This window comes from Panulirus ornatus, chromosome 31 (assembly GCF_036320965.1).
Source record: "Panulirus ornatus isolate Po-2019 chromosome 31, ASM3632096v1, whole genome shotgun sequence".
In the NCBI taxonomy this organism is placed as follows: domain Eukaryota; kingdom Metazoa; phylum Arthropoda; class Malacostraca; order Decapoda; family Palinuridae; genus Panulirus; species Panulirus ornatus.
Genome location: NC_092254.1, coordinates 15,727,472 through 15,750,775, shown reverse-complemented (window position 1 = coordinate 15,750,775; position 23,304 = coordinate 15,727,472). Strand labels below are relative to the sequence as shown.

General features: G+C 45.6%; 1 protein-coding gene across 1 annotated transcript in view; it reads right to left on the bottom strand.

Annotated features, from left to right (window-relative positions):
• Window positions 1–22,730, bottom strand: part of LOC139758841 (uncharacterized) — a 557,798-nt gene extending 535,068 nt beyond the window's left edge. Inside the window, exon 1 of the mRNA XM_071680695.1 lies at window positions 21,923–22,730. Within this exon, the coding sequence (XP_071536796.1) occupies window positions 21,923–21,971 (49 nt within the window). The 5' untranslated portion in view covers window positions 21,972–22,730. The remainder of the gene's footprint in view (window positions 1–21,922) is intronic.
• Between the last annotated feature and the right edge of the window lie 574 nt (window positions 22,731–23,304).

Here is a 23,304-nt window from a genome sequence, read left to right as displayed (position 1 = left end):
TGAAGCAGTAATACCTCCACCAGACACTGCCGGGTCCTGAAGCTGTAATACCTCACCAGACACTGCCGGGTCCTGAAGCTGTAATACCTCCACCAGACACTGCCGGGTCCTGAAGCTGTAATACCTCCACCAGACACTGCCGGGTCCTGAAGCTGTAATACCTCCACCAGACACTGCCGGGTCCTGAAGCTGTAATACCTCCACCAGATATGACATGCGACCATACACCCTCCTCCAGAAGACACACTATTATCAATGGGAAAAAGATATGGCGAAACGTCCAGCACCTAAGACAGGTTGGATATAGCTTTCAAGATAAGTCCGCATCCGACCAGAGCAACGTCTTTTATTTCGCATTGTCACCAAACCCTAAAAGAGATTCTCGAACATAAAAGACTGTAATAACCTACGACAATGGAGAGAAAATAAATAAAATTAAAATTCACTTAATGAAGGCGACAGCATTGTGGTATTTACTAGATCATTCATCACGGAGGGAAACCTAGACTGATGATGTCCGAAGACATGACGTGGTCTAGACAAAGGAGGGGGGACGAGGGACTGGATTTAACGGTGAGATCAGCACAGTGTTTAAAAGTGCGCGATGATAAAGTGGCTTAAATTGAGAGTTAATGAAGTAGAGAGAAGACTTGATGAAGGGGCAGATTTCAACTTAGGATGCTGTCATGCTCACAACTACTGACTGGGATGTATTGGCTGAACATGTACGTTTAAGGATGATGCTGTGCTTCACACTAAGGTAAGATGATGCTGTGGTTTAAACTACAGAAGAATGATGATGTAGATGTAAAATACGGAGGAGTGACGCTGTGCTCTGAGTTGTTGACCTGTGAGACAGTCTACAGGACAAGGTAACGATACCCGATCGATGTTTACGTTACGGAGAAATGAAGTCCCGCTATAAACCACAGAGACATGAAGACGGAAGTTAAACTATGGAGGACGTGAAAATATCTTTTTCTAAATATAAGAAAAGGACGTCAAGATATATACTACGGAGACAATAAGGTGTATCCTGAAAAAAAAAGGTCAAAGGCTATATACAGGCCGGTTAATATGTGAGGGAGCACACTCCTGGTTTATCCTACACGGGATACTATGTGGCTACGATGGTCACTGCCTTTATAATGCTGAGCAGACGTGTCATGGCTTACCCTGGGGACAGAGATGGTCGATGCTCCATGTTGCTGGGTATGAAAAACTCCTTTTTTTTAGGGGGGGGGAGGCTGTTCTCAGCCACAACCCATTATTCCCTGTTTAAATAACTAGTCAACAATGACTGGTCAACTACACTCTAGTCCAGGACCAGTCTGCTCTGACCAGGCTATGATAAAAGACACCAGGAGGAGGGATAAAAGACAGGCGCTGAGGCAGGTGAAGGAGGAGGAGGAGGTGCTGTACAGACGAGAGGAAGAACCTGCTGAAGAGAAGGCGACTGGGAGGAGAGGAGAGGAGTGGGGGGGAATGGGAGCTAAGGGATAGCAGTGGAGGAAAAAGAAATCAGAGCTGTAGAAGGAGAGGATATGAGGGACGTGTGGGACTGGGACACACTTATGTTGTGGACATGGAGAAGTGAACTGTGGATCAGAACAGCTAGGGGCTGGGTTAACGCTTAACACAGCTGTCCATCACTTACAAATACAGCATCCGAGACAAAGATATGACTTTAGGTTTTCCATCGAGGGATCACCTAACGACTGACCCCCCCCCCCACAACGTTTTTCTAGGTTAGGTTAGGTTAGGTTAGGTTAGGTTAGGTTAGGTTACGTAAGGTTAGGTTAGGTTGGTTAGGTTAGGTTAGGTTAGGTTACGTTAGGCTAGGACAGGATAGGTTACGTAAGGCTATATTATGTTACATGAGATTAGATTTGCTAGGTTAGGTAAGGACATATTGTGTTAGATTAGATAAGATTAGGTTTCGTTAGACTAGCCTAGGATAGGTTTTAGTTAAGACATGGTACAAACCTAAACCGAACTAGCAAAGAAAAACGCTGGGGGGGGGGGGGGGGGAATAACCTTCTGGTGATCCACCTTTTTACCACCTAAATGGAAAAAAAACTTTAAGTACAAAGAAGTCATCACAGTACACCTGTGGGTATCTACACAATACTAAGACCTTAAAGAAAAAAATATAGAAAGATATCTTCATCTACGGGTGTATTTACACATGTTAGCACTGTGTAAGCCCCTACCGCACTTTGGATTTAAGGAAACGACTCATGAATTACGACCTGTCCAATGTCTGTCTGCGTAACACTCACTCGCACGTCTTCACAATCATTTCCTTCTGCACCAAGCTTATCCATCCAGGCTTCACCCAAGATGCAAATTAGAAGCAAAATTCGGTACCAAGGCTTGAGGGGTCATGCGGTCTGATTGTGGCTGGCATGACGGCTGGTTTGCCCGTTCAGTCACGCGCCTGGAGCTCACACGCCTTCCTCCCTGTGCTTCTACCAACAACATCCATACCGTGGCTACATGCCCCGAACGCATCTACCACCACCACTACCACCCACACCATGACCACATGCTTCAAATTCCTCTACCACCACCAACTACACCCTCACTACACACCCCAAATGCCTCTTACCACCTGCACCCACACCCTGACCGCACGCCTCAAATGCCAATATCACCCAAACCGTCATTGTTCTCCTCAAATGCCTCTGGTAACACCACCATCGTCGCACACCTTCAAAACCTCTGCCAACACCACCGCACGTCTCAAATACCTCTGCCAACACCACCCACACCAGCACCGCACGCCTCAGATAACTCTACCAATACCACCCACACAACCGCACGGCTCAAATACCTCTGCCAACATCACCTACACCAGCAACGCTCGCCTCAGCCATCACTACCCATACATTGCCGCCTTAAATGCCTATGGCCTTCACCACCTACAGAGGCCTGGATGAGAATGCCACGGAAAACAGGGAAAGCTGGAACAACCACGAGACAGAACCACCTAAGAAATATAGGGGGCCAAGTCTACAGCAAGTTCTATTCTTGTGCATGAGCGATGGGAGAGAGAGAGAGAGAGAGAGAGAGAGAGAGAGAGAGAGAGAGAGAGAGAGAGAGAATGTGTGTAGGTTGAGGTGGCTTGGCTTGGCCTGGCGGGCTGCGGCCTGCGGCCATGGGGAAGACTGCTTGCCTGCCGCCACGATGTCTGGCGGCGCACCAAGGACAACCCGCCGGGCAAGGTCACGACCGGACGGACATACCAGGAGGGGGTTGGAGAGGAGGGTGGAGTGAGGGAGCGTTGAGGAACAAACACTAGCCGGGAATGCAGAGGTGGTGGAGTGGGCACCGGAGAGAAATTTGCCAGTCAGCGTGGGTTCCTCAGAGGTGGCGGAGTAGTAAGGGCTTATGCTTCCACCCAGATACAAGAATCTGCTTCACTGCCAGCTGTCCCCAGATGTCAACACCAGCGGACACTTTCCTCCTCCCTCACCCCTTGTAACACCAACAAAATTCCCCGACCACTGCCACGGTGTAAAGTCTGTGGCACCTAATAAAGGAAATAATTCCACCAAAAAAGCTTCTCTTGTTTGTGTTTGTCCGCGTTATGTAATAACTCAGTTAGAATTGTCTAAATCCGGCGAGCAAATAAAAACATTAACGGAGGATACCATCGTCGGGGACTCTTAGCGACGGGAAAAATGCGCATTACTGGCGAGGGTGGCAACAATGGTGGGCCAGCCTGGACGGGGCTGCTCACGGCCAGGCCGCCAAATTTTAGGCTGAACGCCAGGCGAGACACCCGAGATGCCACATGTTCACATTTAAGGAACAGGTTACTCAGGAGTTTCGAATTGTCACTCGTGATCAGATGCTGAGATGAGCCTGAACCGAAAACCAAGGAAAAGATACGAATGAAAAAGGGGAGGAGGAAGAAATACGGGTCGTGGGCAGGTAGAGAGAGAGAGAGAGAGAGAGAGAGAGAGAGAGAGAGAGAGAGAGAGAGAGAGAGAGAGAGAGAGAGAGAGAGAGAGCAGGGTGGTGGCCGGCATGACGGAGTTTTCTCATGACCCCGAGATACAGAGCAACAGCTGGCGAAGGACCAGACCCACCTGGGGACTCTCGGGCTTACGGACCAACTATGGACTGACAACAGGGCTGGGGCAGCACAGACCCAGCTCTAGTGAGGATGGCCGTAAGTCCAGACGACAGCTGTGGGCGTTTACTGTACAGCTGCGTCTGGGGTCATGAAAACGCCCTGCCGCCACACCACCATCAGATGCTCATCTCCCTGCGGGTCAAGCAAGCTCACCTGCCTCTGCACACACCACTGTGTGTGTGTGTGTGTGTGTGTGTGTGTGTGTGTGTGTGTGTGTGTTGGTGGGGGAGGGGGCAGAATGGAAGAAGCCATGGCTGGATTCCTTTTTAAGACAGATGGTGGAAATTAAAATGCCAGGCAAGAGTATATTATAAGAGGGAGGTGATGTTGGTGTGGGAGAGGAAGGAGGAGGAGCCTGTAGTGCATGCGGCAGGTGCAGGTGGTCAGGGGATGGAAGGTGACCTACAATGAAAGTGGCCATTTCTAATTCATACCCCACGATCCATCGTTGTCTCCATCGCGGCTGACCTTAAACAAAACACAAAAAGGGGCTACAGAGATAAATAAATGTGAAAAGAAGAAGAAGACTATATAAGCTTTTGAGGAAGTGGAAACCCTTTCTTTGAAGTAGGGCAAGTCGTGGCTATCAGGAAAACATATGAGGCAAATAATTCCGAAGCTTAGGAGGGCATGGAAAGAAATAGGCATCACATCGGCCCACCCTTGAGTTGCCAACAGCCACACAGTAACCATGCAAGTCAGTGGTCGCCCAATACTACGTGATCCTATTAATGACGAAGGCAATACAATCAGCTAGTTCTCAAGAGCTGAAGCTGGAGTAATATTTGTTACATAAGTTGTACAGTCAGACTGGAAGAGTGAGTAAGTCGTACTGCTTTAGACTCGACTCTCAAGCAAGTAGGGATAGTTAAGTTGAACCGCCCCATATGTAAGAAAGGTACTTTATACAAGAAGGAATCAGCCCTCTGTAAAATCGGTGGAACAGTTTAGGAGATAAGTCTTTCCGGCATCTGAGATGGGAACTCACAGATTCTCCGAGGCAGACTTAGTACTTCACTAATTTGGAGTTACACTTCCTTTGGATAAGGATAGGTCTACCTAACAAATAAAATATCTGCGAAAGAATTCGTTCGTTCGAAGATGAATGTGGGTCGAAAGAAATAGTTTCCCAGGTCCTTTATCCAAATGGCCTCGTAACAAAAGTGGCAGCAGCTTACTTGATGGAGTTAGTCATAAAGGAAGGGGCTTGCATACCTCTACTCCCGCAGCAATAAATACTGTTATACCCTTAGCAAAAACAGAAGCAATTTGGATGCCATTCCAGTCCGATCCTTCAAAATATCTAATTGGCATTTAGAAGGAGAAGGAGGAGGAGGAGTGAGTTAAAGTACTCGAAAAAAGTGTGATTACATAACCAAACTGGGGGTCAGATTGTTGCTACAGCGTGGAGTATTAGTGAAAACGTACCCAGTGTATTGAGTCTCTATGAGTGCAGTTTAACACATGACGTAAATGTATCGAGCATGACCTTGTATGTCACTATCGTACCTTTTCTAGTAGCACTTGCTGTGTTGTGGACATGGAGGAAAACAAGGCATAAGGGACTTTGGAAAGGTTGAAGGTTGTGTCAATGTTCTTGAGTTCAGGCGCAGGAAGTGCAAGTGTCTTGAGTCTACGAAGAATATAGAGACGGTAGCTGAAGGATTGGATACTGGTGCCGATTTTGTTCCTTCCAGCTAAGTTTTTCATCCTCAGTGACACCGAAAAGCTTGTAGAGGTGAACAATTTATGGAGGGTGAGGGTTTAGTAAGACTGCAAGGGTGGGGTGAGGCATTATTGGAGACAACGGTCTTGGTTTGTTTGATAGTGACTTATTCGGCAGTGATCTCTGGAGTTTGTTAAGGGTGATCTGAAGGGTTGTGTAGTCGGGCTGGAGGTTGAGTTCTGGAGGGTATTACGCAGTAGGAAGAGTTGCTGTCAATACTGACATCAGAGACATAGTCGTCAACGGACTTGCATCAAATAAGAGCATCAGTTGACGAGGGCTAGGAGAGACAAGGCCTATGGGACACCATAGGTGTGGGACTGGAGAGAGGGAATGGCCCGCTAGGAAACACAAAGTCTAGAGACGTTTAGCAGGAAAACCTACAAGGTACGAAACAAGACCTCAGCTTTATTAATGATTACGTTATGGCGGAATAAGTCTGAAGCTTTGATGAAGTCAATGGAAGTGAGAGCCACTGAGGCGCTGAGTGCCTTTAAGTTCGACATATCAACTCTTTGAAGCTAACGAGGTCGTGGGTGGTACAGGTGGTCTTCACAATACCAGACTGTTGAGAGCCTAAGCTTAGAACCTGCAATGTCTGCGTGAGTCCCAGTGAAAAAAAGAAAGTTTTTACCGAGTAAGGTGGAGATCCGGGTGATGGCAATGGGTCGTAATTCACTGAGTTATGGACAGCGGAATAAAATATGAGTCACATCATAAAGGTGGCCTCAATGCCTTATGTATTCAGTACACAGAGGGACACACACAAGCTTGGGCAGTGTTCGTCTGTGTGTGTGTGTGTATATATATATATATATATATATATATATATATATATATATATATATATATATATCCAATTCACTCTATTCCTTCCCCTCCTTTCACCCTCCTGCATGTTCAGGCCCCGATCACACAAAATTTTTTTCACTCCATCTTTCCACCTCCAATTTGGTCTCCCTCTTCTCCTTGTTCCCTCCACCTCCGACACATATATCCTCTTGGTCAATCTTTCCTCACTCATCCTCTCCATGTGCCCAAACCACTTCAAAACACCCTCTTCTGCTCTCTCAACCACGCTCTTTTTATTTCCACACATCTCTCTTACCCTTACGTTACTCACTCGATCAAACCACCTCACACCACACATTGTCCTCAAACATCTCATTTCCAGCACATCCATCCTCCTGCGCACAACTCTATCCATAGCCCACGCCTCGCAACCATACAACATTGTTGGAACCACTATTCCTTCAAACATACCCATTTTTGCTTTCCGAGATAATGTTCTCGACTTCCACACATTCTTCAAGGCCCCCAGGATTTTCGCCCCCTCCCCCACCCTATGATCCACTTCCGCTTCCATGGTTCCATCCGCTGCCAGATCCACTCCCAGATATCTAAAACACTTCACTTCCTCCAGTTTTTCTCCATTCAAACTCACCTCCCAATTGACTTGACTGGATAGCAGAGTAACATCGGTATACAAGTCAAGTTACAGAGGTGGACCGAGGACCCTATCAGTCACTTCCTTGGTGTATCTTTGGTATAGATGTTCATTTCCACTGCCTTTGGAGGAAGGCTTCAGCAACCACAGAGTTTCTTATCCCTATCCATCGTACGTGTGATTAAATCCCAAGGGACGATATCTGGGACATGGGTTCCAAAAGAAGATTCTATGTCAATACCACAACTAAAAGATTTCAGTCTTGGTAACTAACACTTTTTACCACATAACCAGACAACTTTAAAAGTTCAGTTACTCTAAAAAGTTTTTCAAAATACAAAACCTTCAAACATTTCTCTTCTACTTTCTTATGCTTCTTGAAGCTGTAAACTGGAATCCATGTTTCACCGTCCACACTGTGTCATACATTTTACCTCAGCTGATGTGAAAGCTGCAAAAAGCTGCATATTCTCAGTATGGAAAAATTCCTTATGAAAAACATGTATGTTTCCTGCCTACGACTAATGTCACTGGATGATGGTGAATGTCAAGGACGTCACATAACTTGCTGGGGAGTTGGGCTTTGACGAAAAGCTTCCCACTCTTCTGATACGTTCATTCATCGCGTTATGTCCATGTGCTGGCGTAATGCAAGGTTCCATTTGCCCTGGATCTCTCGTTACATTGGGTGAGGAGGGTATTTTCTGCCTTTGTCTATTGTACGCCGTCTTTCATTTATTTTTTCTGATCGTATCTTAACCATTTCCGTGTTGTCTTATTTCTGCTGCTTATAGTTCACTATGCATTGTTTTTTCTGAGGTGTATAACACAGCATCCCCGTCTACTGAGCTGAGCAACACAGACTGAAGCTAGACCCCCGACTTGAGCGATGACTTGCACATTTCTGGGTGGTAGAACCACCATCTGTTCCTTAAAACAGCATCTGCCAGTGGTAGGTAAATGCCATGTTGTCACAGGCACTGAAATCTACACTCTCCAACTCGCTCTCCTGAAGCGATATATTCCCAAAGACACGGCATTCGCATACTCTTGCTTTAGGGAGATCCAACCGTTCATGTTTGATCTCTTCCTTCACCTCATTTCTTTTACGAATCTTATCCCGTTTTCGCTTTCTATTCTTACCGTACGCCGTCCATGATGTTGCTTGACAGCCATCCTCCCAGTCTGCGTTCCTTTTTTTTGTGTCTCCCCAGCATGTCGTCCTCTTATCATAGCACAACCCATGTTCCCTCCCTTTCATACCACAGTGGTTTCCCCGTCTTCTCCTCAGGCTTGCCGGATGTTGCAGGACCTTGGTGGTGGCGGAGCTGTGACCAACAGCTCTCGCAGCGTATGTGTCTGGAGCAGGTAGGCAAGCAGGGGGATGGAGGCTGACCTGCAGCCTGTAATGCATGTGGTTAGTGCAAGCGGCCTGGGGGAGGCGATGACTCGCTGGGCTTCCCGCGGTGTTGCCGGCTCCCCGGACGATGGCCGGGCTGACGAAGGGAAGTGTGGTATGGCTCGTGCAGAAAGGATACATTCCATAGTAACATCACGAAGCCCGCCAGCACCAGTAACCAGAGGGACATGTGTAATATGAAAGTCATATTATACAGCTCTGCATAACATTGGTCAACACCTGTTGATGAGAAAGAAGAGTAAAAATTACAGCTGTTACACTGTTTGGAGAGAGAGAGAGAGAGAGAGAGAGAGAGAGAGAGAGAGAGAGAGAGAGAGAGAGAGAGAGAGAGAGAGAGAGAGAGAGAATTTCTTTTGTTGATGGGACAGCGTAGCCGAGATAGACTTGCCGCTGTCTGGCCTACTGGGGACGCTGCACACATGTTGGTGGTCACCCGGCCAAATTTGGTGGCAACTGGGAGCCAGGGAGGGGATGACGCCACGATACGGGATGACCCAAGGCAATGCAAGTGACCCACCAATACGCACCATCCCAGCTAACCCGCCCTGGTGAACAAGAAAAGAACCCACAGAACAGGCTGAAGATGTACCAGGAGGATCCCTTGTAACCTGTTTATACTCACAGGGAAGACCTTAGGAAACAGGCTCACACTCAACAAGACCTCAAATATCTTGACAGTAACAGAACCCACGGTAAACGACCTGCATGTACCAGGTGGAGTTCAGATAAACATTCTACAGGTACAGGTGGATTTAAGATAGCCTTCTTACAGGTACCAAGTTCTACCTTAAGACAACCCGTCTGTAAGTAGGAGTCGTGGAACCTACAGGTAGTACCTTAGATAACTTGTCTATACGCAGGATCAACGGCAACAGTTTACAAGCAACAGGGCTACCCTAGGACAGGTACCAAGTCCTACCTGAGATAACCTGTTAACCAGCAGGGCCTACGGTAACCGACCTACATGGACAACCACCCCTGTTGAGTAGTATTAAACTCAAAAGAGAAGCACAGCAGTAGAAAAGTAGTTAGACCTTCCCGCACGTCCCAATCACTAATTGGGAATCTATGAAGAGTACCAGGAGTAACTTAGGTAACTGTCTCATCGAGACTATTCAGAGTGGGAGGTTGATCAAAAGCTTCTCACATAACCCCAGATAACCGGTCTTTGCGAGTATTTCTGGTGCCGAGAGAACCCAACTGGTCTTCTGTCCGCACTCCATATAACCGGTCTACAGACACAGGTATATACCTCAGGTAACCCCGTCGTCCGGCAGCAGTACTAGATAACTGTTCTTTACGCACCGGAAGACTTCCAGGTAACCAGTCTACAGTGGTTGGGAAATAAAGGGTAATCCAGTCTAACCCCTGAGGCAGCCGGACGCACGGTGCTACTGGCCCAGCCTCAACAGCAGCAGCAGGAGCACGGACCGGCTTGGAGCCCGAATCATGACTACTGCAGTTTGCCCGACTCCTCAGATATGCGGGGCTGAAGAACCGACATCATATCTTAAATGCTGTCCACAGTTCAGCGAACTTGGCTATGCACATTACCTCCCACTGGGAAAACGCTGCCTCCTGTGTCTTCCACAGGGTAGAAAGTACTTGGTGCAAGAGATCTGTGACTCTCATGTCCCTCTGCTTGTACCGAGGTATGTAACTGGTGCTTTTACACTGAGGGAGTTATTAGAATATCTCAGAATGTCCTTAACTTAAGCTACAGTAATCATCTTTACCACTGTGAGGAAGACAACAGAATATACAAAGTCTATGAAAGATTTCGGTCGCTCGTTCACACACCGCCTCCTCCTCCTCCTCCTCCACCTGCTCTATTTCCTCTTAACATCTTAGATGGGACTACGAAGCCTATGCAGGGCTCTTGCCTCACCCCCTACCCATGATCATACAATGACCCACGACCCCTCGCAAGGAGTGACGGAGAGGGCTGAGGGGCCGCAGACTCCTCCGTCCACCTTCATTACACCCAGGGCGCACTCGCTGACTTCGCTAAGCGAAGTTCCTCAAATGGCAGAGACAAGTGGATAACACCCACAGCACGGCAGGATGTTACTTGTTAACCTCATCGAAGATCACAGTTAAGACAAACTCACAGTTCTCTCTCTCCACACAGATAAACTGCTCCACTGTATCTACGTATGCTAACATACCTGTGCCTCAACACAAAAACATGACATAATACAGAGTACTACGACAACGCACCACAAACGAACTTCAGTAAATACTGATTTAAAGCCAAAACGCGTAAGCAGATGGCATAAAAAATAAGCAACAAATGGGCTGCGAACAGCGTCCCAATAACAGCAGACGTGCCAAGATCATGCATGACAACTACCCTTAGAATGTGGATGACGAACACCAGCCAGCCAGTCAGCCAACCAGTGTGTGTGTTCTACATCAACTGTTGGCCTAACTGCCCCTGCACCATCACCTCACCTCACATCCTCCACCTGCCTACGAACACGAACCCGTAAGTCAGCAAGCGTGCAGGAAAAATGTATTATAATCTCTCAGGACTGCAGATGAGTTCATGGGCATCTCTCGTAAAATATATGAATAATCACTGTGGGAACTTGACGAGGCGAAAAGTTATTATCATGTCATGTTTTAGAAGTTTGTATACACAAAACACACACACACACACACACACACACACACACACATATATATATATATATATATATATATATATATATATATATATATATATATATTTTTTTATACTTTGTCGCTGTCTCCCGCGTTTGCGAGGTAGCGCAAGGAAACAGACGAAAGAAATGGCCCCCCCCCCCATACACATGTATATACATACGTCCACACACGCAAATATACATACCTACACAGCTTTCCATGGTTTACCCCAGACGCTTCACATGCCCTGCTTCAATCCACTGACAGCACGTCAACCCCGGTATACCACATCGCTCCAATTCACTCTATTCCTTGCCCTCCTTTCACCCTCCTGCATGCTCAGGCCCCGATCACACAAAATCTTTTTCACTCCATCTTTCCACCTCCAATTTGGTCTCCCTCTTCTCCTTGTTCCCTCCACCTCCGACACATATATCCTCTTGGTCAATCTTTCCTCACTCATCCTCTCCATGTGCCCAAACCACTTCAAAACACCCTCTTCTGCTCTCTCAACCACGCTCTTTTTATTTCCACACATCTCTCTTACCCTTACGTTACTCACTCGATCAAACCACCTCACACTACACATTGTCCTCAAACATCTCATTTCCAGCACATCCATCCTCCTGCGCACAACTCTATCCATAGCCCACGCCTCGCAACCATACAACATTGTTGGAACCACTATTCCTTCAAACATACCCATTTTTGCTTTCCGAGATAATGTTCTCGACTTCCACACATTCTTCAAGGCCCCCAGGATTTTCGCCCCCTCCCCCACCCTATGATCCACTTCCGCTTCCATGGTTCCATCCGCTGCCAGATCCACTCCCAGATATCTAAAACACTTCACTTCCTCCAGTTTTTCTCCATTCAAACTCACCTCCCAATATATATATATATATATATATATATATATATATATATATATATATATATATATATATATATATATATATATATATATTATCCCTGGGGATAGGGGAGAAAGAATACTTCCCACGTATTCCCTGCGTGTCGTAGAAGGCGACTAAAAGGGGAGGGAGCGGGTGGCTGGAAATCCTCCCCTCTCGTTTTTTTTTTAATTTTCCAAAAGAAGGAACAGAGAAGGGGGCCAGGTGAGGATTTTCCCTCTAAGGCCCAGTCCTCTGTTCTTAACGCTACCTCGCAAACGCGGGAAATGGTGAATCGTGAAAAAAAAAAAAAAAAATATATATATATATATATATATATATATATATATATATATATATATATATATATATATATATATATATATATATATACACACACACACACACACACACACACACACACAGAAGAAGAACGCAAGCAGTACTCATCCTCCTCGAAGGCTCAGGTTGGAGTCTAAATGCATGTGGATGCAACCAAGAAGAGAGACGATATAGGTAATATTTTTGAGGAAAGAAACCTGGATGTTCTGGCTTTGAGTGAAACGAAGTTCATGGGTAAAGGGGAAGATTGGTTTTGAAATGTCTTAGGAATAAATTCAGAGGTTGTTGAGGGACAAAAGCTAAAGAAGGAGCAGCACTACTGGAGCAGTTGTGGGAGTGTTGAGAATGTAAGGCAGTGAACTCTAGAATGATGGGGGTAAAAATAAAAGGGGATGGAGAAAAACAGGTGATTATTAGTGCTCATAAACCTGGCCACGAGAAGAAAGATCATGAGAGACAAGTCCTTTGGGAGTAGGTTTGCGAGTGCGTCAGCAGGGTTGATGTAAAGATCGGGTATTAGTAATGGGGGATTTGAATGAGAAGGTAAGTAATGTGGCGGTTGAGGGTATAACTTGGAGGCATGGGGTATCTAGTACTATGAATGGAAACGGTAAACAGGTTGGGGAGTTGTGCTGAAAAAGGACTGGTAATTGGGAATACCTCGTATAAAAACAGTATGCGCATATGAATAAGGAAGATGGTCAGTGGGCATTACCTAATATCACATATCAAGTGATATCAATCAGCATCAATTAATATTACACACTGATTGAAATGCGTGTAAAAGAGAGACATGGGGAAGTGATGAAATGAGGAGATGGAGTGAGTATTTTGAAGGACTGCTGAATGCTTTTTTATGATAAGGTGGCAGATACATGGTGTTTGAGTTCGTGGAGGTATGCAAAGTGAGAGAGTCGTGAAGAGTGAAAAGAGAGGTGCTGAAAGCCTTATGTACGATGAAACGTGGCAAGGCGGCTGGAGTGGATGGTATTGCTGTTGAATATATATCAAAAAAAGAAAGGGGGGTGACTTTGTTGCTGATTGGTTGTTAAGGATATTCAATGTATGTGTGGATCATGGTGAGGTGCCTGAAGATTGGCGGAATACATAAAGATGAATGTTGTTCAAACAATAGAAATATAAGTTTGTTGAGAATAGCTGATACGTTGTATGGGAGGGTGTTGATTAGAGAAGATTGAGTTGGAGCAGTGCGGTTTCAGAAGTGGTAGACGATGTGTGGATCAGTAGTTTACTTTTAAAGAATGTGAGCAAGAAACAGATGGATTTGTATGTGGCATTTATGGATCTAAAGAAAGCATTTGATTAGGGAGATAGAAATGCCTTGTGGAAGGTTTCAAGAATATATATGGGAGGAAAGATGTCAAAACCAATGAGAAGTTTTTACCAAGCATGTACGGCATGTTTAAGAGTAGGAGGAAAGGAGAGTGAGTGGTTCCAAGTGGAGACTGGTCTGCGGCAGGAATGTGCGACATCTTAGAGTGGACATGGCAGCGGACGTGAGTCATCGGGTGGGTGAGGGGCGAAGAAGGTTCTGGAAGCGTTAAGAAAATGTGGAAAGAGAGATCGTTATCCGAGAGGGCAAAAATTGGTATGTCTGAAGGTATAGTAGTCACAATAATATTATTTGGGCAATAGATAAGGGCGTCCGAAGGAAGGTGGATGCGTTGGCAACGAATTATCTGAGGGCAATATTTTCTATGAGGTGGTTCGATCGGGTAGGTAATGAAAGGGTAAAAGAGATGTGTGGTGATAAAAAGAGTGTGGTTGAGAGAGCAGATGAGGTTGTGTTGAAATGGTTTGGACATATGGAGAGAATGAGTGAGGAAAGATAATAAATAGTATATATGTGTCAGAGGAGGCGGGAACAAAGAGAAGCGGGAGACCAAATTGGAGGTGGAAGGACGGAGTGAAAAAGATTTCAAGCGATTAGAGCGTGAACATGTAGGTGAGTGAGAGGCGTGCAAGGAATAGAGTGAATTGGAACGATGTGGTATACCGGGGTCGATGTACTGTCAACGGACTGAACCAGTGCATGTGAAATGGGGCTTAGATGTGGATTGGGAGTTGTTTTGCTGCATTACACATGACAGCTACAGACTGTGGGTGAACGAATGTGGTCTTTCCGTTTTTTGTTTGTTTGTTTTTTGCCTGTTTTCCTTGTGCTACCTCGTTGACGCAGGTGGTGGCGAGCTGTTTGCTGTGGTGCGGGGTAGCGTTAGGAGTGGATGAAGGCAAGTATGAATATGTATATGTGCATATATGTATATGTCTGTGTATGTGTTTATGTTGATATGTATATGTATGTATATGTACATGTATATGTATATGTATATGTCTGTTTCTTGGCGCTACCTCACTGACGCGGGAAACGGATGACTGAGCCTTCAAAGATAAAAATTCTCTCTTAGGCCCTCTCTCTTCTAGTGAATAACTGGTGAAATCTTCCAACCCCAGAACCAGGACTGGGTCGTCGGTCGACCAAGTTGTTGGAAGCTCCGGCCCGCAGGCCCAAGTAACTCCCACAGCTTGGATGGTGTGGTGCACTTTGTAAATACGTGTCCTGAGCACTCTTCAACGTCTTTACTGTGGTGCCTTCTATCGTGTTCCTGATGACGGCAGGCAAAGCGTTGAAGAGCCTCGGACCCAGATGTTTAAGGTGTTCTTTCTTCTTGTGCATATCGTACTTTTGGATTTTCTAAGTAGTATTTCAAGTCCCCTCCCCTGCCATGTACTTAATCGCCTTAATGACATGCAGGAAATGTGGGTAATATTCTTTGTCTCCTGTCCCCAGGGGTTAAAGCCCCACGAATACTTTTACAAATGGGTCTTGGGGATGTACGATTATATCGATGACAGTGATAATACAAATGATGATGATAATGATAATAATAGTAACATTCACTTATAATTACAAAGAACCCCTTTCTGAAAAGATTCTGGTGTTCCCCATGGCCCTTTCCCTAGCGTCCTGCAGTTCCAAAGCTGCGCTACAATCAGTAGCAGGGACAGGATAGATTCCCTTGAATCAAGAGGTTCTTCGACCAGACTGTACCCCAGTGAAACAAAGGTGTGACACCAATTAGAGAGAGAGAGAGAGAGAGAGAGAGAGAGAGAGAGAGAGAGAGAGAGAGAGAGAGAGAGAGAGAGAGATGAGATGAGCTTATCCTCCTCATCAAAGTTCTCCATCTCAACAGTCAGTTGAGTTGTTCCTGGCAGCCACACGCTGCGGTCATCACTCGTACTCCACACCTCCAAAAATACATTAACTTTTCCTCCTGTCTTGTCACACGGCCAGCGATCAAACACTTCACAATAAGGTTTTCTTTCAACAGCGTGAGGTACTCTCATGCATAAACATCTAGTGGCAGCCGGCATGTCAAGCTGTCTCGCAAAAACTTCATCACGTACGTCATTCCGGAATGTGGACGCCACGGCTGGAGGCGTTCTGGATACTATGGCACGGAGGCCCACTAAAATGATCGCTGGCGCGGGGTCTGCCTGCCACTTTGTGATCTTGGAGGGGATAAAAATCCCTTAGCACTATTGTTCCCTTCATTAACTAGCATTGTTTCTCCATCAACAACTGACGTTTCTTTCAGCCTCCTCTGTTCCAGTGTCGGAGCCTGATCCCCAGCGGGAGCATCAGTTCCCACGGTGAAGCACACCCCTGGGGCCTCAAAGTCTGCCGCACGAACCAAGCGTGACCCTGAGCAGCACTGACAGTCCCAGAGCAGGTTTTACTGAGACAGCAGACACTCGGGGATTCACCGGGGGAACTGCATGGATCTGGCATGAGTCTTCAAGTGTGGCTTTAGTGTAGTGAAGGTGAGTTACCTCATGGAGCTTAGACAGTGACCTGGAGAGGATCGAAGAGTCTGGTGTTATGGAAACAAAAAAAAAAAAAAGATGAAACGTGCTTTGAGCGCAACGTTCCAGGGAAGAACTAACATAAGAAGTCATGTTAGTCATATTTCAATGCATTTCTAGGAAAATGTTTCCACTTCATCATATAAAACGAAGAAGCAGGAAGGTGGCTTGGGAATATGTGCTTCGTGAAGGCAAGTTATGAGAAATGAGGTGTGGAGATAACGAGTAAAGGCAGGAAGTGGGGTTAAGGGTGACCAACCGACTCCACCTTGTCGTGTACGCCAGGAGCATCATCCAACGAAGAACAAACTGCTTTCAGCCTACATGACACACGTTGCTCAGGACCTTCAACCAAAGGCTTGCTATAAACATGTGAAGGTCAGGTAACTGAGGACCCGTAGGTCTATGACTGGTTTAACTACTGGGGGAAAACAACAGTACTCCAAACACATATACTATAGGATAAAGAAGATAGTAAAGCGGATGGCTCCTCCCTACACAGCCGGTAGAAGGAAAATGATACGTACGAAAGAACATCGTGTAGCAGCACAGAGTGAATATCATGACGGAGAACTTCTACAGCCTATGACCGGTTTGAGACAGCAACGTGTCAGACTTCGATTAAACCATAACAGAGTCAGACAGTCTTTCTTGCTTGGATCAAGTGACACATCCCAAGTGACGAGGCTCACGAACCTTGTGTTCCTTTGACGACCCGTATCATGCATCATGGGACGAGAACACTTATGGTTCACAATATCTCTCGTTATATATATATATATATATATATATATATATATATATATATATATAACGACAATGGTACCGTAGAGATCAAATTCAAATAAACCCACAGGAAACAAAAAGACAGAGACGCCAAGCTTTCCTCCATTTCTCAAGATATCGTCAGTTGCCGTGACGATGTCTTGAGAAATAGACGAAAACTTGACGTCTATCTTTCTGTTTCCTGTGAGTCTATTTGGAATATATATATATATATATATATATATATATATATATATATATATATATATATATATATATATATAATTTTCTTTTAAATCGTTTATCATTCTATTACACTTAATCGCCGTCTCCCGCGTTAGCGAGGTAGCTACCTCGCCACACATGAAATAGCACACACACACACACACACACACACACACACACACACGCACGCACGCACGCACACACACACACATACACACACACACACACACACACACACAAGCGCGCGCGAGGTATCGCTAGGAAAAGACAAAAAAGGCCACATTCGTTCACACTCAGTCTCTAGCTGTCATGTGTAATGCACCGAAACCACAGCTCCCTTTCCACATCCAGGCCCCACAAAACTTTCCATGGTTTACCCCAGACGCTTCACATGCCCTGGTTCAATCCACTGACAGCACGTCGACCCCGGTATACCATATCGTTCCAATTCACTCTATTCCTTGCACGCATTTCACCCTCCTGTATGTTCAGGCCCCGATCGCTCAGATTCCTCACAAACTTAAAAAGTGTCGAATAGTTTGCTGCTGAAAGGAAAGAAGACATAACCTAGAGGCTACAGCTACGTCGACAAAACTCCGGGAGGACTAAGAGCGGACAGACCTCAATAGGCGGCCCATAACGAAGAGACGAAGGAAATGAATCGTGCGAAACACAGACGAAAATCAAGCGGAAGTTATGCTTTGAATTGGTTATGCTTAACGGTAGAATAACAATTAATTCTTAGGGAATAACGAGGAATTCGAAGTTAATACGTAAGACTTTGAACATAAAGTTTCAGGTGATATTTGTCATGGCACCTGAAATTGCATGTCCGGCCGGTAGTAAACTTCACTCTAATCGACTGATATAATTCATTCTATCGTTATCCTCTATGGTCCTGTACGTACGTTCGACGCCTTAGTTTTAAGTTGGTCAAGATCCCGCCAGTTGAGCAAGCGACGAAAATTAAAGTGAGACTGGCACGTTGAGGCAGCGAGAGAGGCCCGGACAAAAGGCAGGCGGGGAACAGGGAGGCCGCGGAGTGTGGAGCCTCAACAAAGGCCGAGCTCCTGGACTCCCCCACCTTCCACCACCGCTGGTCAAGATGTCCGGCTCTTGGACACTTTTCCCTCTCGACGTTCCAGCAGGAGGGAGGAGGATTCCCAAGGACTGGGAGCAGACGAGTATCCTAGCACGGACCACCACCCACCGTCACGAAGCCGGAGGTATAAAAATAAAGCGCTACAAAACACAAATATTCAGCTAAGCTCTCACATAGGTCCATAAACCTACAAATTATATCTTTACGCTCCATAACTCTTCAGATTCTTTTTCACTTCACCTGATCGTTTCAACTTCTTTTCCTCCCTTCTCACAACTATAAACAAAAATAAAAAGAAGGAAAAGACCCTATACTGTGGGGGAAGGGTGCATCAAGTGGGGAGAATTATGAAGAATGGAGGGATGGGGACGCGGAGTGGCGAGGAAAATTCTGATGAAAGAAGTACACGCCAAACGGGAGCATTGACGAAAATGAGCTGGAGTGCAGCAGGGGAGGCTGAACAGACGCCACGTCTGGATGGGATGGCACGTGGAATGGAGGTAGACAGCAGGGGTAAGTCTAGGGAATGATACTGTACCCTTACAAGCTTCAGCAGACATGGACGATAACACAAGGGAAGAGCGGACGTGGACAACGTCGACGCTGCGACGGTGGGTTCACTGATAACATGGACGACAAGACGAACATTGATGAAAGTGAAGAAAATGTACAGAGGTGAGCGTCCAGACACAGGAATGGTGGATCTGTGGGCGGAGACGGAGCGAACAATATACGGAGAGGAAACGTGGAGAGAAAAAAAGTTGTAAAATACAATTCGCCACGAAGAGGATATGAGGGCTACACGGAGATGAAGGTATTACATGGTGGAGGAGACGAAAAGAATGGAGAGGAAGTCGCAAGAGAAGACGGCGGAAGGTTGCCTCTAAAAGAGGGAGAGCTGGAGAGGATAATGAGGGAGGTTTAATTCGAGATGCAGGAATGGGAAAAAGGATGAAGAAAACATTAAATACAGACTGGCAGAAGTGGAGAATGAGGAAATAAAAATGAAACACGGAGGAGTTTTACCATCGATAATATTATCACTAAAATTCTTTTGTATGTCAAGCCAACACAGTTGCTTAACAGGAGAGGAGTGACTAGAAAATGGTTATAACTGATACGCTTGCGGCAAAGCTAAGACCGGAGGAGAATTCTACACTATGAACCATATAACATACGAGGGTGGGAAGAGGCCTCGGGTGACAGGGCTATTAACACTATTTCTGTCCGCGGGTGAACCTGGCGCCTACCCCAACACCTCACCAGTACATGCAACAGGAGGGCACTCCACATACTATGTAATTACAGCCTCCCTCTCAATTATGTGTGGTTCAGTGGTTCAGATGTGCAACTTTCACCTGCAAGGTCCGGATTCGATTCCCACCACGGGGAAACTTTTCATTTTAATTCTAACACCGACTACCCTTTCAAGGTAAGGTAAGGTAGGGTCAGGTCAGGTCAGGTCCACATACGAAACGTTGTTCACAGAAAAGCCCTACAGCACTTAAGTTTTTATAGGTGTAATTCTGTAGTCGCTGACATCTATTGTTTCCGTAATCTCATTTCCCAAACGTTTCTAATAGAAGCTATTGACTTTAAGATTTACACTGTATGTTCGTTTCACACCAATAAACCTGCAAGCATGTTTATAGACAGCCAACAGTAAAACAAAGTACGTTTTTGTACACAACAAAACACTATCAGTCTTAAACTAACAACTGACAAACTCCCACCACACTAATCCATCATTTTCTGTTCTCTTCTACTAATCACAAACAGCCTCGTAAGGATCCAAAGGTCTGTTGCTTTTTGAATTCATTTACAGTCATTTGTAACAAATCATTTCTAACCATAAGAAGATAAGAGTACAGTCCTTTGTTAATTACCATCCACGTCAAGGCCATCAAATATTCTTACCATAAACCATCCTTCGAAAAACCTAAAAGAAATTCTAATCTTTTCTCGAGTGATAACTTTAAATGGAGGATCCAAGAGCCGCATGTGAGGGAGGCGTATATGGCCTTTGAACTGAACGCCTGAAGGTGTTCAAGTCTATTTTTTTTCCCCGACTGGTGGTTATAACTTGAAGGTGACGGCCTTAATGACCCCTACCAGTCGATAAGCCTAATGCCAAAATTACAAGCGTGCTCTCGAATCTTTTTAAATGTTATAATACTTGTTAGAATATTATTATGTGGAATAAATAACTTCATTTTTCTAATATAAATAGAAAAAGTCTATAGCAAACTACAGTCACCATTATGTTATTGAATGATCTAGTCAACAATCTGGAAATCAAATTCATATACGTATACGTTTCTGTTAATTTTCATGGACGATTTGTCTTCGATTACTTTCCTAACATCACATTTTCTATGATAAACCAGTATAAGAATCACCATTAATTTATAGATCTTAACATTTCAGATTATGTACTATACAAACCAACACGAGATCTTGTCCTTCATGCCTGGCTGTACAAGTGGTTATACTCGATTGCACAGGCGAACACACTCGGCTGTATCGATAGATACACATATTCAAACTGCACGGATGGACATACACGAATGCACGGGTGGACATACCCGACAGTACAGGTGGACATACCAGCCGGTACGAATGGACATACCCGCCGACTTCAAGAGTTGACATACCCGACTGCACAGACTGTACGTGACTGCATGAGTTGACTGAAGAGAGTGGCTTGACCTGTTAACACCCGACTAAGAAGATTCTTATAGACTACACCAAGACTATATCAGATTAACATGTTATTTTCAAACTTTTCGAATGACGAGTAACTGAGATTCACAACAAAACCCCCAGGGGTAACCCTTCTTGCCATAAAATCTTTCTCGAGAGCAAAATTTAGGTGCGACGCTGCCTTCCAGAAAAGAATTATGAGTGTGAAGTGATCACTGACTTATCTGGCGTGTGGAGGAAATTGATGTGAACCATATGAACGCGGCGGTACAACCCCTGGGCGTGATGGCCCTAGCCTTTGGCGTGACCCTTGAGGCTAAGGCCATCCATTCCAAGGGGGGTCGTACCGTCGTGCTCAAGGGGTTATGGAGGCAACGCCTCGCCTACAGAATCATCTTATATCATCACGCCCACTATCAGTGCGTATCAACCTAGGGATTACGATGTGTAGTCCCACTGACGTATATATATATATCATTTTTACGTACGGCCGGCAACCAACATGGTGATATGATACACTATCAATCACCCATAGTAGTATAGATCCCAACTAAGTCTCCTTGAACCAAAACTACCACTGGCTGTGTATAATGAGACTTCTAATACTACGCTTCTTACCTGAATCATCTGCGTGATGGGTGATAACTTTACTAAGGATCTTCTTCATTCTCCTCTCCTCAGCTTATGTCATAGGGTTACCTGGCTCGAGTCTCTCGGAGTAATTTGAATCACACACAGTAATAAGATGCATGTGAAAGATTCATATCTCCACAGGCCAGTAATTATTTCCCGAGTTCTTGAAGCATTTGTAGAGTTGGCGAGCAGTGCTCTGTACTCTAAATGTACGTGTACAAATCTTTATTTCATTTCCATTTTATACTCTGTTTTAAGGCGACCACTTCTTTGTTTATTATTTTGTTTCTTTTTTTGTTTTTCTCTCACGGCAGGACCGTCTTCCTGTGTGGAGTTCTCACCCGGGTCACGGCCTCATAGAAAACGGAAAGTTGTCTGTCACCTAAAACTATTATTTTCATTAAATTCCTTTGGTCTTCAGAGTGACAACGATTACTTCAACATCATACAAGAGTGAGGGACTATCATTCATGTACCTGATTAATATTTCCGCGAAATATCAGCCAAAAAGTCGGGCTATTTCTCCTGCTCTTTCCTCACGAGCATCACTTTACTGGGCAGGTTAGGCTTGAACGCATACTGGAAAACCATGGAATGCTTTTAAGACAACACCGAAATACACCCCATCAAGGCCGGCTGTCACACCTCACACAAAGCTGCAGGAGTTCCATACGCACCCAAGAGTCGCATTCACGTTAACACTGGGAATAAATAACACCGATTAAGGCCAATAAACTCTCACAGAGCGGACGCTGCGCCGGCCGACGCCCGACCCCTACAACGGAACAATTTGGACTGAGCTTTGGTCGTTTCGTTTGGCGGTGGTTCCCGGGCTGAGTGGTTGCCGGGTGGGTGTCGGGGGGGAAGGGTAGGTTTATGGGGGAGTAGAGGAGGGGGAGAGGAGGCCTTGGATGTACGTTGTCTTCACATAATATGTGCACAATTTATAACATTTAATGTTTTCTGACTTAGGTGGATGATTCCAGAGATGAACAGTTATGAGTGAGAGATGGTGTCCGTTGTAACGAGGTCAGAAACCTCGAGCGTGGACGTAGTATCAGGGGGGGGGAGGGGATACTACAACCCCCCCCCCCCTTCCCTGGAGTCTCCTCTCCCCCACCACCTGCCTTACAACCTTCCTCCCCCTCCCCCAGCTAACGCAGCAGCCCCTTACCCGCCAGCCTCACCACCATACACCCACTCAAAGCGTAGCCATTGGCAGGATAGACGGCGGCAGGACTGCATGTGATGGATGATGGTCTTGTTGCCACAGATCAATAAGGATGGGGGTACAGAGGCGAGTGTAGCGGCCGTGATGAGATCCACACACACACACACACCTGTACCGACCCTGGTGGTGATGGATG